At 44.8% G+C, this 14001-nt stretch overlaps 2 protein-coding genes across 3 annotated transcripts in view; one reads left to right on the top strand and one right to left on the bottom strand.

The window, feature by feature from the left end:
* Lrrc17 (leucine rich repeat containing 17) overlaps nt 1-5654 on the bottom strand; it is a 30926-nt gene extending 25272 nt beyond the window's left edge. The window contains exon 1 of one of the 2 annotated variants that reach the window (XM_075956320.1): nt 5529-5654. The gene's annotated coding sequence lies outside the window, so the exon portion shown is untranslated. Of the gene's footprint in view, nt 1-5240 lie in introns of both variants that reach the window. The other variant, XM_075956321.1, reaches the window with a different exon arrangement.
* Nucleotides 1-14001, top strand: part of Fbxl13 (F-box and leucine rich repeat protein 13) — a 142853-nt gene that overhangs the window by 72680 nt on the left and 56172 nt on the right. The window contains exon 12 of the mRNA XM_075956319.1: nt 5459-5588. Within this exon, the coding sequence (XP_075812434.1) occupies nt 5459-5588 (130 nt within the window). The remainder of the gene's footprint in view (nt 1-5458; nt 5589-14001) is intronic.

Genomic DNA, 14001 nt, shown 5'->3' with positions numbered 1-14001 from the left:
TTGCCCACAGACAATACCTTTACCTGTTGATCTGACCCGCAGACCCAGCCCTTACTCCAGGAACTTCCTTGCCTCACATTCTTTCTTGTCACCATGGTCTCGGCAGTCCTCTGCCGTTCTTCTTGGTGCTACATCTTGCCTGGTCTGCCTCTGGTCTCCCTTTCTCCAGTCTGCTCAGACTCAGGCTGCAGGAAGAGTCTTCCTACAACAGTCTGTCACTGATGTCATCATCGATGGTCCCTGATGCCACCATCTACTGACCATGACATCATCATCGACTGTCCCTGACGTCACCATCTACTGACCATGACATCATCATCGCTTCTTCCTAGACTAGGCCTTGTTTTGGTGGTTTTGATAGAAATATATAGATAGAAATTTCCATTTGAATATATGGTATTTTACTCTTTCTAACAGACTCCCTCTGGTGTTGAAAATGGAACATAAAATCCTTCAGAAATGAAGTAAAAAGAAAGAACAAAAAACAATTTCTGTATTTTCATAAAGATTACACTAGTAGCAGAAAAATGAAAAGGAAACCCATACCCTCAATAAAATAAGTTATCAAATAGTTAGGAAAAGAGAAAACACACCATAAATAGTCTTTCTCAAATCAGAAATGGAATTATCAGGGCCCTGTGCTGAGAGGCTGTGAGCCTGGTCTTTGTCTGAAAGAGAAACATTTCTTTACACAGCTCCAAATGAAGTATCAGTGATGAAGCCATCTGCCACACTTTCCCTGTAGCCAGCACGTCTCCAGACCCTCACAGCTGTCTGTCTGCAGCTGAGATCCCTAGGGGGGCGCAGGGCCACTAGGGTGCCCTTTGCACTCAGACGTCCCTCAGCTGCCACTTTGAAGGGAAGCTGGCTAGAGACCTTCAGTCTGGGAGCCATGGAGTCATTTAGTCCAACAGCTTCCTTGTCCTCAGCAGAGGCTCTTAACTTTCAGCCAGCGACTCCTGCCCCAAGGGAAAGCAATCAGGTGTCTATGAGGTTGTGTATGTCTAGTCTGTGTGTGCACACACACACAGCATGTGTGTGCAGAGCCTAGCAGCGGCTGATGTACTGAACCGGAGTTACAGACACCTGTGAGCCACCGGACACGCTGCTGGGAACTGACCTCCAGTTTGCTGGAGGAACAGCCAGTGTTCTTAACCACAGAACCATCTCTCTAGCCCTTGTTTCTAGTTTTGATGGTGTGAGAATTCTCTCTGCTTTAACTGAAATCCAGGGGAACACAAGAGATGGCTCAGGGATGAAGACACTGCCCTCCCTACCACCTGAGTTCAATGCCGGGGATCAATGTGGAGAAAGAACCAGCTCCCCAAAGATGTCCTCTGACCTCCACTTGAGTGCTGAGACACACACACACACACACACACACACACACACACACACACTCACACACACACACACACACAGTAAATTCTTTAATGCTAAAAGGATCTATAGACCTTATAGATTACCAAAACTGTAAAAATAGTCAAGTAAGTCTCTTACTTAATTCTCATTTTTGATATTTACTAACTGATCATATGGGTTTAAAGAGGTAGAATGGTAGGTAATATATATGGATATACATATATATTATATGAAAGAATTTAAAGAATATTTTCTTAAAGTCATAAATATATATATTGTTCAGGTAAGATCCAGGCCTCATGACATTCTCCAGACTCTTGTCAGATGAGCACTGTTGTGGAATAATCTTGGTGTACACTGTGAGGATGTGTCACTCAGATTGGTTTAATAAAAAGCTAAAAACAAGCCTAAGCTTTCGGCCAATATTTCATGGTTACTAATAAGCCTCTGTGTCGTGGTTTGGGAACCGAGAGAGACTCGCTACAGAGCATCCACTCCCTCAAATGAAAAAGTGATGGACAGTCTCCATAGAAACATGAAGGTGTCGGCCTGGGATGCTGGCAAGCCTGAGACCTGAGTTTGACCCGCTAGAAACTATGTCAAGAGAAAAAAGCCAATGGTGTCCTTGAGTTTATGATCCCAGCACTAGGGAGTCAGTGCTGCCCAGTTGGCTAGTGTGCTTGGCAATAAGAGACCCTGTCTCAAAATACAAGGTGGACATCATCTTAGGAATAGTAGTGGAGGTTGTCCTTTGGTATGTGTGGGTGCTGGCATGTGTGTGAGTACACACACACACACAGACATACATGCACACACCAAATACTGACATACACACACCGTCGGTAGAGCATGAGACTCTTAATCTCAGGATTATGGGTTCAAGCCCCACGTTGGGTGCCATTTGTAGAAGGAGCTGCGGGCAGGCCTGCTTTTCGTCCTGCCTGGCTCTCGTACGGCTAGCTTAGCCCCGGAAATAACAACACACAAACTGTATTCATTTAAACACTACCTGGCCCATTAGCTCTAGCCTCTTACTGGCTAATTCTCACATCTTGATTAACCCATTTCTACTAATGTGTGTAGCATCACGAGGTGGTGGCTTACCAGGAAAGATTCAGCACGTCTGACCTGGTGGCTGGCTCCATTGTGTCTGACCTCACTTCTCTTCTTCCCAGCATTCTATTCTATCTACTCCACTCACCTATGTTCTGACCTATCAGGCCAAGCAGTTTCTTTATTAATTAACCAATGAAAGCAACAGATAGACAGATGGCCTTCCCACATCACACAGGCATGCACACACACACAGATACTGACATACACACAGGCATGCACACACACAGATACTGACATACACACACAGGCATGCACACACACAGATACTGACATATACACACACAGGCATGCACACACACAGATACTGACATACACACAGGCATGCACACACACAGATACTGACATACACACACAGGCATGCACACACACAGATACTGACATATACACACAGGCATGCACACACACAGATACTGACATACACACAGGCATGCACACACAGAGATACTGACATACACACACAGGCATGCACACACACAGATACTGACATACACACAGGCATGCACACACACAGATACTGACATACACACAGGCATGCACACACACAGATACTGACATACACACACAGGCATGCACACACACAGATACTGACATATACACACACAGGCATGCACACACACAGATACTGACATATACACACACAGGCATGCACACACACAGATACTGACATACACACACAGGCATGCACACACACAGATACTGACATATACACACACAGGCATGCACACACACAGATACTGACATACACACACAGGCATGCACACATACAGATACTGACATACACACACAGGCATGCACACACACAGATACTGACATATACACACACAGGCATGCACACATACAGATACTGACATATACACACAGGCATGCACACACACAGATACTGACATACACACACAGGCATGCACACACACAGATACTGACATATACACACACAGGCATGCACACACACAGATACTGACATATACACACAGGCATGCACACACACAGATACTGACATACACACAGGCATGCACACACACAGATACTGACATATACACACGGGCATGCACACACACAGATACTGACATATACACACAGGCATGCACACACACAGATACTGACATACACACAGGCATGCACACACACAGATACTGACATATACACACGGGCATGCACACACACAGATACTGACATATACACACAGGCATGCACACACACAGATACTGACATACACACACAGGCATGCACACACACAGATACTGACATATACACACACAGGCATGCACACACGCACAAATACATACACACACAGAGGCATGCATGCTTGCACAAACACACGCAGACATGCATGAGTAAACACATACATGCAGTAAATTAAAAGAGCAGCATATTGTTATTTTGGAAGTAGTAGTAGCAGTAACAAGGCACAAATTCTCAAAGTCTGTTGTGCCCTTTTTTTCCAGTGGTCAGAAATAACCCCCTTGATGATACTGTCTGATCTGAACACTCACTTGCTTTTCACACTTCTCAACGGCAACAGCAGATGGGATCAAGTCCACATGACAGATAGGAAAACTGAGGGTCAGGAAAGCTATAAGCCCCATAGTTTTCTAATGGGTTCCAAAGAGCACTCCTAAATAAAAGATGCTCTCCTTTTCCTTTCCTGCCACAGGATAGGGAAGCTGCAGTGAGCACCAAGGCTACACATTCTTGTCTGTTTTCCATGGTGCTGTACGGCCTGTCTCACAGCTCCTGTCTCCACTTTAGAGAGCCCTTAGGACTGAAATCTCCACCTCTGCTCAAGGGGAGAAAGGGACGGGGAGGGGGCGTGTCTTTGGATGTTAGAGAGTTCTCTCTTTCCAGGTCCAGCCCACTGTCACTGTGGTCCAAAGGCTTCCTTGGCTCTTCTGTGGAATCTCATGCACACAGCCGTTCCCAGAGGGGAACGTATGTTCTCAATCAGTAATCCACCACGGAATAGAAGCATTAAATCATATGGGCTTGGTTTTCAAGTTTTGGACTAAATCTAACTTAGAGGCAGTGCTTGCCCGTCTCATCTCCTGTTTATGTGAAGGCAGACGTGATCTGCAGGCTTTATGGGAGGCAGGGGCGTTTTCTCCCCACTCCCAGCATCCTCATTGCCGCCAAGCAATTGCAGATTCCGAACTGAGAGTTGGTAATTGTAAGAGCAGGCAATGAGAGTCCTCGTGTTGTTGAAGAATGCCATGCTTTGGAGGGCTTGGAGGCTCGACCACAGCATGCCCTCAAAACCCTGGTCCGTACATGGCAGCACAGACTCGTCCTAACTCTCCCCTTTTCTTCTGGAAGCTCTCATTTTGGTCATGGTGGCAAGGACATATTTCCTCTGTTTGAACTCGAGGGAGACTGGCAGCCACTTAGTTGCTCATGTTCTCAACCCACGCTTAAGCCCTGGATGTGTATCGGCCTTGATTATCTTTAATTATCATAAGGAAACCATTACAAAATTGTGCATGTCGAAATCTCTGGTTTTTAAATCATTTTCTTATCAGACTCATTTTAGGAGCCTTCTTTCCACCCCAAATCCTCAGCACGCTGGAACAGTTAATTTCCATTATATATTTATAAGAAGTTTATCTTTCTCAACTTTTTGCAAATTAGTTTGGCAAAAGTAAGAGCGAAAAACAAGAAGGTAAACTCTAACTTGGGTTTCAGCACAAACTAACTTTCAAACAATGTGCATGCAAGGCTCCTCCTACCCCCAGACAAAGTCTTATTCTGTTAAAAGTTCCTTAAAAACCTACCCAGATATTCTTTCTTTTCCTTTGAAGTGCACGGTCGGCTCTGGTCCTAAATCCTTCACTTCATAGGCAGAGGCAGCGATTGTTACCGTGCTGACCGTTTGCGAGGAGGGGGCAGGAGGAGCCACAGCTTTAGTTCTTTGTCACAGTGGCTCGGGAAAGATGGGAGAAAAGCTGAAGTCTTCGCTTTTCCTTCCTCCCTTCTCTGCCCCACACTCCAGGTACTTCCACAACTTACAGAATCTCAGCCTGGCTTACTGCCGAAAGTTCACGGACAAAGGCTTACAGTACCTGAACTTGGGGGACGGCTGCCACAAGCTCATCTATCTGGACCTTTCCGGCTGCACCCAGGTTTGCCTCCCAGTCTCAGGCTTCTCTGCCTGGCCGCGGGCGAGGACGTCCTCCCGAGAGCCAGCTGCATCCAGCCCTCATGCTGCACGCTGCACTAATGCCGTGCACAGAGCCCAGCACGCTCTGCTGAGGTTTTAAATTACACGACCACAGCTGCTTACATTTTCTCCCGGGTTGCTACTATAGGCGCCTGGCTCCTGTCCACAGGCGCGTCACATCAACAAACAGGCAGAGCGCATGGGATGATGACACAGACCACTTCTGAGCTCAGGAAGAGCCAAAGCCTTCACAGAGCTAAGAGCAGTGGGGTGGGGACCGTAGGATTCCTGATAAGTCGGGTCCCCGTGGGCTTGGCTAGGGGTGAAATACTGCAAGTCCCACAACAGTGGCTGCAAATGTTTAAAGCTGCGTTGTGCTCAGGTCTACATGGGAAATGCTTTAAGATGAAGGAATTGGGATCAGGGAAGTTGGGCAGGAAGCCAGGTAAAGGTGCAGACACTGGGCATGGCCCGCAGCATTTACCGCCTTATCCGTAGTTTCTCCTGCTACCCATAGTCTCCATGGATTCAAGCTGTACTTTAACTGCTTTCCTTCCATATCTCTGTGCATGTTTAGATCCTGATGTCTTACTGTGTTCTTTGTAACACAACCTGGTGAGAACTAGCTGAAATGAATGTCTAGCCACAGCTCGCTGTAGTTACCATTTATTGGCTTGTTTTGTATAAGGTGAGACTTACACGCCTCGCAGCAGCTCTCTTGTGTGGGTTTTGTGCCTGCCCACTTCCCACGGTTCTAGGTGGCCAGATAAATTGACCAGTGCATCTGACAGAAGCCTATGGCGCAGGTCAGCTTAGGAGCACCTGGAGGCCGGAGCTATGGGGCAGCCGATGGATAGGATTCTCACATAGATGCGCTGTCTCCTGAGCATGGTTTCCCAGTGTTCTAGGTGGGAGAGGGAAGGAACGAGGCCTCGGCTAAGGTTGAAATGTGTAGAACTTTCTGGAAACTGGCCTTCAATGTGCTTCAGCCCTGATCAGGCCTTAAGATGGAGGAACCTTTTCTTCCTGACCCTGCACCTCTCGTGTCTCTGTTTTTAGAGTGCTTATTCAGAAGACCTGGAACTGTAGGAACTGTGCATCCTTTCTCTTCCTCCTTTGAGATGAAAGCTTTGAAAATATCTTTGTGATGGTTTTACAGCCTAGGACTGTCTTCCTCCAGGATCTGGGAGCCGTCCCTTTGATATAATCACATCAAAGAATCAAAGAATCATCTCTCAGTTTCTGAGGAGGGTAGAACCCTAACTTAGACGAGGACCAATTAGGAAGCACAGACATCCCTGTCTCAGAGAAAAGTGTTTCCAAATACGAGATCCCTTCTTGTGCTTGCCACACTCCACTGGCCAGACTCCCCTCTGGCGGTTTTCTCGCCACCTGTGGGCCTTACCCCTCATTCCTCTTAGGTTCCATGTGGGTGTTTATTGTAGCCACAATATACAATAACACACACACACTTGTGCACACACATAACCATACACACGCTCATGCACACACGCTCATGCATGCATGTTCTCATCTTCGGTCTGCAGCCCTTCTTGTGTTTGATAATGTCCCCGAATGCGCACTTACACATACGGCGATACCCGTAACCCATTGCCCGTTTGACTTTAGCTGCTGTTTAAATGTGGTCCGGACGTGTTAGGGTTCAGTCAGTAAACCTGAGTTCAATCCCCAGAAACACATCTTTTAAAAAGCCACACGTGTTAGCGGGCCTCACTTGTAACCCCTACCACTGGGAGGCAGGGAGAGAGAATCTCCGGGCTTTCTGGGCAGCCTGCTTGGCTAACCTAGTCACCAATTCACTAACATACAAGGGAGCGCCAGGCCAGTAAGTTAAAAGAAAAAGATGGTTGTTGAGGAATTGTACTCAAGGTTGACCCCTCGCCTCCACATCCACACACGTGTGCACATGCACATATGAACACAATGTACACACTCATATACATATACATGAACACTAATACATGCACACACTCATACACACGCACACATGTGAACATGCACACATATGCACACAGGAACACAAAGGCACATACTTATATACATATACACAGGATTGAAATTCTCTTCCTAATTATCTTTATTTTGTAAATCTCAAACCACAAGTGTTTGTTTCTTCTGTTCATCCTTTCTCCATTTCTATTTGTTTGTGAATCCAAAAGAGATTTAATTCTTGATGTCAGGGGCACTAGGAATTGAGTCATTTCAATCTGAATCCCATTGGACCACCTGCAGTAAGAAGGGGACCACCCACTACGTATCGATCTCATGGGGGGAGTAGCAACGTAGCTTTGCAAAGGACCCTGCAAGCTTCATGTTCGTGCTTCTGAGAAGTTATTCCACCTCTCCGGAGGTCTGCCTATCTGCCTCCTCCACGGAGTTTCAAATAAGGAATCTGGGAATCCACTGTCTTATTTTCCCCATTAGAAAGAGGTCCTACCAGGTCTTGGCTGGAGTATTCTGAGAGGCTGGTTCATCCTAGTCAGCAGTCTTGAAACTGTTCTGGATGCTGGGTCATCTGGGCCATCCATTTTTATTGGTGTCTGGTCCCCTTGCTCTGAAAAGACAAACTTTTAAAGGTAACAGACATATCTGTATTAATACAAGTATAGACTATGTGTTGTATACAAGCTCGCCAAAGAGTCCCAGTTTTCTCAACATTCCCCCAAAGATAACAGTGCCCACAAACTACAGGCAGTAGTTTAGAGAACTATGCTCATATTCCCAAAAGATGGGCTATGGATATTTATTATTACATAAGAAGGGGGTTGGCTACAAGTTGTTATTGGTAATAGTCAGAAAAAACTGAACAAAGGAGATTAAATTCAAGAATCTTTTTCTGAAAAGAAAAATGGGAGATAAAGAAATAATATGATAAAAGGGAAGATTACTTGAATCTACTTTTAAACTTAAAAAGCGACTACTAGTCTTTAATATTTCACATTGGTATGGATTTTGGTTTATTGATACAAATTTAATATTTTTTTAATGTATGTATGTTTCTACTCTTATTTAAGATATTTTTGTATATTGATACAAATTTAAGGTTATTTTTGTTAGAACCTACTGTATCTACATTTCTACTCCTGTTTGGGGCATTGTGTTTATGCAGCTCATTTAAAATGTAATGTATAAATACAAATTAATAGTCATCTATAACAGTTACACCTATAGTCATGTTGGACATGTTTTCAAGGTCACGCACAGATAAATTTAGATAGATGTTCTTCAAACACTTCAAAGACCTATAGAATATGGTTTTTAATATGTTTTTTAATAATGTAAGGTTTTTCATGACAGTGAGACACATCTGTTCCTTTCAGTACCAATTTACTTCAGAGAAGATGACGGGCATCAAAGAAACTCCATATGGAGCTTGCTTTCTTTATGACAAAAACTTACCAAAGACACTGCCCTTGTCTCAATTACTGACAACTATTGTTCAATCTGGACCAGTAGGACACAAGAAAGGCAATGAGACAAGGTAGGCCAGTCCTTCAAAGTCTGTCAGAGATGCTAGGCCTGTAGGCCACAGTTGGATGCCCAGTGTTACTGGGGAACTATGGATGACTCTTTAGGTAGCCACAGTTGGATGCCCAGTGTTACTGGGGAACTATGGATGACTCTCTAGGTAGCCACAGTTGGATGCCCAGTGTTACTGGGGAACTATGGATGACTCTCTAGGTAGCCTGATGTCCCTATCATTAGGAAAATTTCACCCTTCTGGGGTCTCTGATGGAGTTGAAGACTAGATAGTTATAATCATAGTTTTCATTAATTATGATTAAAATGGCAAATTAGATGTAAAACTTTAAACTCACCAAGATAAAGACAGATAATAGAATATTATCTCTAATTTCACCAAAACAAATGGACTGGATATTGTAACTTCAATTCTTACTTGGTAACTGTTTTTGTTGTATATAATCTTACTATGTTAAAGTTGAAACCTACCTTTTTAATTAGACAGAAAAAAAGGGAGGAAATGCTGTGGAATGATCTCTTTTCACACTGAAAATATTTGTTGCTATGATTGGTTAATGAATAAGCTTACTGGCCCATAACTGACAGAATAAGGGTAGGTGGAGGAACTAAACCAAGAATCCTGGGAAGGGGGGAGAGCGAAGTCAGTGGGTCACCAGGAGACATGCTGGAGGACAGCTTCAGCCACAAGCCACATGGCAATGCAGAGATTAATAAAAATGGGTTAATTTAAGTTGTAAGAGCTAGCCAGTAATAAGCCTCGGTTATAGACTGAGCATTTATAGTAGGAAAGGGAGGAGGAAGGAAGGGAGAAAGAGGTTCTGTCTTTGGCCTAGGGTTTCTAGTGCTATAATAAATCACCATGACCAAAAGCAGCGTGGGGAGAGCAGGATTTACCTGAGCCTACAGGTGCACAGCACAGTCCATCACTGAGGGGAGCAGGGCAGGAACCTGGCGTCAGGAGCTGATGCAGAGGCTGTGGAGGGACACTGCTCACTGGCTTGCTCCTCGTGGATCAGCCTGCTTTCTTATACACCAGGACCATCAGCCTAGGGATGGGCTGGGCCCTCCCCCATCAATCACTAAATTAAGAAAATGCCCCACAGGCTGGCCTTCAGCCCAATCTTATGGAGACATTTTCTCAACTGTGGTTCTCTTTTCTCAGATAAGCTTGTGCCAAGTTAATAAAAGCACTAAGCAGGGCAGTCCTGGAAATTAGAATATCTTTCTTATGTTTAGAACTTTTCCATAAGACGTTATATGTGAATATACACCAAGAGGAAATACCTAACCAGACAAAAAGACACCTGGATAGTTTCCACTGGTGATTGCCAGTGTCTGCTGCGTGGGAGGCACAGCAAGGGCAGAACAGCACGCTTTCCTTTCAAGAAAGAGAAAACTTGGGATTGACACAAAGTAAGCCAGGGATGAAGCTTAAATGTGGTAACTACTGCCCAGAAATGTATCGGGAAAGAATTTTAGTCATACATGTTAGAGAAAACAAGTATGCAGTGGGGAGCTGTGGTGCAGAGCGAAGTCAGTTCCGTATGCTTCAGGAACGTTCCTCGTTCTGTGTGGACTGGATAAGCAGTCTAGGTGCATGAAGGGATGGGATTGCTCTTCTGATGGATACAGGATTGTCCGTGCTGTCCCCTTCTGTCCCTGCTCAGCGTCTCCTCTCAAAAGTCTCCCTGCACAACCAGCGCCAAATCAAGGGAGCCCTCTGCTCTTTTCGTTGGCTAGGGAAAATGTATAGCCTTGCCTTGCCATTGAAATTATCAATTCTAGTTATAAGATTTTTGACTTCTAATTATTATTAAAATTGTGTGTGTGTTTTGTGAGATGTAGGAGGTAGATGCACACTTGCCACAATGTGTGTGTGTGTGTGTGTGTGTGTGTGTGCGTGTGTAGGTCAGAGGATATTTGGTGAGGTTGCTTTCTCTTTCTGCCATGTGGGTCCCAGCATTTGAGCTGAGGATGCCAGGCTGGGACCCTTACCTGCTGAGCCAGCTCACTCGAGGAAGATTTTTCTTATTGAATATATAAAAATTCGAAAATATATAAAGAAAAAAGTATGTTTAAACTACTTGAAACTTCACCACTCAAACAACAAATTCTACCAGTATCTCATGGCATAGCTTTCTGCTATTCTCTGTACACATGTCTACATTTCTTTAAATTAAAATGTATGTTATAGAGTACACACCTTTCACTTAATATCTTATAAAGTATACAGCTTTCTTCTGCATTAAATATTTAGCGATAACTTCAGTAACTGCCTAGTATTCTGTTCTAGTTTTCGTTTATTTAATTACTACTCATCACCAGCCTGTGGTGAAATCCCTTATGGCCATATCTGATGTGAGATAATCCATTTGTACACTGTGAATATGTATTGCTCTCATTAGTTAATAGGAAAGCAAGACAGAATGAAAATGCTGGGAGAAGAAGGGCACAGTCAGAGAGACAGTGGGGAAACAAGATGTAGAGGACAGGTAAAGTCGTTCGTCACATGGCGTGTGCAGATTAACACAGATTTAGGTTATCCCGATTCAGTGTTCCAGTGCAGTTTTGTGACATTTATACAGCAACAGGAGAACAAACAGGCACGACCCGGCCTTCTCCAACGCACTGGTGGGGACATGAGTTAGCAGCTGCAGTACCGTGGAGAACTGAGGCTGCTTCCTGCTTTGCTGGTGCTGACATATTGGGGAATATCATTTTAGGCGGTGTGACATTTGTTTAACTCTGTGAAGCTGTGAGTCTTTGCCTGTCTAAAACACCTGATGGTCTAATGAAGCGATGGACAGCCAGTAGCGAGGCAGGAGCAAGGATAGGTGGGGCTGGCAGGCAGAGAGAATAAATAGGAGAACGGAGGAAGAGGAGGAGCAGTGAGGAACAGGGGGAGGAAGACATGGGGGGCAGCCACCCGGAAACACAGCCCCCAGCCAGCCACAGAGTAAGAGTGAACTAAGACACAGCAGTGAGACAAGGGAAACAAAGCCCAGAGGCTAAAGGTGGTTGGGATGATTTATTTCAGTTAAGAAAACCTGGCAAGAAATTAGCCGAGCTAAGGCTGGGCATTTATAAGAAAGTATAAGCCTTCAGGTGATTTATCTGGGAGCTGGGGGGTGAGCCCCTCACGCCACCTCCAAAAGCCCAAAGAGTAAAAAGTGAACAAGAGCATCACATGGCACTGAGACCTGACTGGGTTAGATAGAGGGCCTTCTCTGACGGCTGTGTGTGCTCACGTGTGTACTGGCTTGTGCGTGTGTGCGCGTGTGTGTGAGTGTGTACGTGTGCGTGTATGAGTACGTGTGCGTACGTGTGCATGTTTGAGTGTGTGCATGTGTGCGTGAGTGTGTGCGTGTATGTGTGTGTACATGTGTGTGTGTACGTGTGCATGTGTGAGTACGTGTGCACGTGTGTGTGTACATGTATGTGAGTATGTACGTGTGCATGTGTGATCATGTTGTGTACGTGTGCATGTGAGTGCGTGTATGTGAGTGTGTATGTGTGCATGTGTGAGTGTGTACATGTGCATGTGTGAGTGTGTACATGTGCATGTGTGTGTGTGCTCACGTGTGTGTATGTGTGCATGTGTGCATGTGTACGTGTGCATGTTTGAGTGTGTGTACGTGTGCATGTGTGTGTGATGATGTGTGTGTGAGTGTGTATGTGAGTGTGTATGTGCATGTGTGAGTGTGTACGTGTGTGCTCACATGTGTATTGGCGTGTGCTTGTGCATGAGCGCGTGTGTAGGTGTGCATGTGTTGTACGTGTGCATGTGTGAGTGTGTGTGTGCATGTGTACATGTGCATCTGTATGTGTGCATGTGTGTATGTGCATCTGTGTATGTGTGCATGTGTGTGCTTGAGCTCACGTGTGTGTGTGTGCATGTATGTGTGCACATGTGTGTGCGAATGTATGCATATTGCAATAAATGTCTGTTGAGTATAAGTAGGTGTGAAAGGCTGGCTCATCGGGTATACATAGCTTTAGTTGGTATTGTTAATGTTCTGAATTGGTCGAGCCAATCCCAGCACCTTTCCCCCCCCTAGAAAAGCCCGAGATGTGGTTTCTACAGCGACACTAAGGCTGTGGGTCTTCTAGTTCCCCTCTATGCTCACCTGGGTCATTTATTTCCATAATAACACTAACCTTCAGTGTCTTATGGGGGGTGGAGGGGAGTGGACTTCTTAGGTAGTCCTTCATTCTTGGGATTTGACAGGTAATATTTCAGTCTTTCATGTCCCCATGGTAAGAAGGTTTCCTGCATCCTTGTCTTTTTGGAGAGTAATATCAAACTGTCAGAAATAGCTAAGGAGTTTTTATTTGTGGCTACTCTCTTTAAAAGGAACTAAGAAGACAAGTTTCAAATGTTTCCCCTGTAGCTTTGTGCAGTGAAGAAAAAAACACCCATGGGAAGAAACATAAGCTAGGATTTCTATTTTTATTTCATAATAGATCTATTTTTCTTTGTTTTGTTTATTTTGGAACTCAGATAGCAAGAGCTGACTTAACCCCATTCCTCAGCTCCTGGCGACTCCCCTCCTCTGGCCGTGCACGGCACTCACATCTGACTCATGACTTTATCCACTGCCATCCTCCCCCAAGCCACCTCCCAACGTTATCTGGGTCCTTAAATCTCTGTGTGCTTGTGTATTTTACAGCGTAGCCCCACGCATGTTTATTTTAATACTCAGAAATGATAATATGCTATTGAATTTGTTTCTGGCAGTATTTCCTAAGTCACTTCCTTTACTATCTTTTTTTTTTTTTGAGACAGGATTTCTCTGTGTAGCCCTGACTATCTTAGAACCAACTCTGTAAACCAGGCTGGCATCAGACTCAGAGATCTTCCTGCCTCTTGT

The sequence above is a fragment of the Microtus pennsylvanicus genome, chromosome 22 (assembly GCF_037038515.1).
Source record: "Microtus pennsylvanicus isolate mMicPen1 chromosome 22, mMicPen1.hap1, whole genome shotgun sequence".
NCBI lineage: Eukaryota > Metazoa > Chordata > Mammalia > Rodentia > Cricetidae > Microtus > Microtus pennsylvanicus.
The sequence above is the reverse complement of the archived record's forward strand: the minus strand, read 5'-3'. Positions and strand labels throughout refer to the sequence as shown.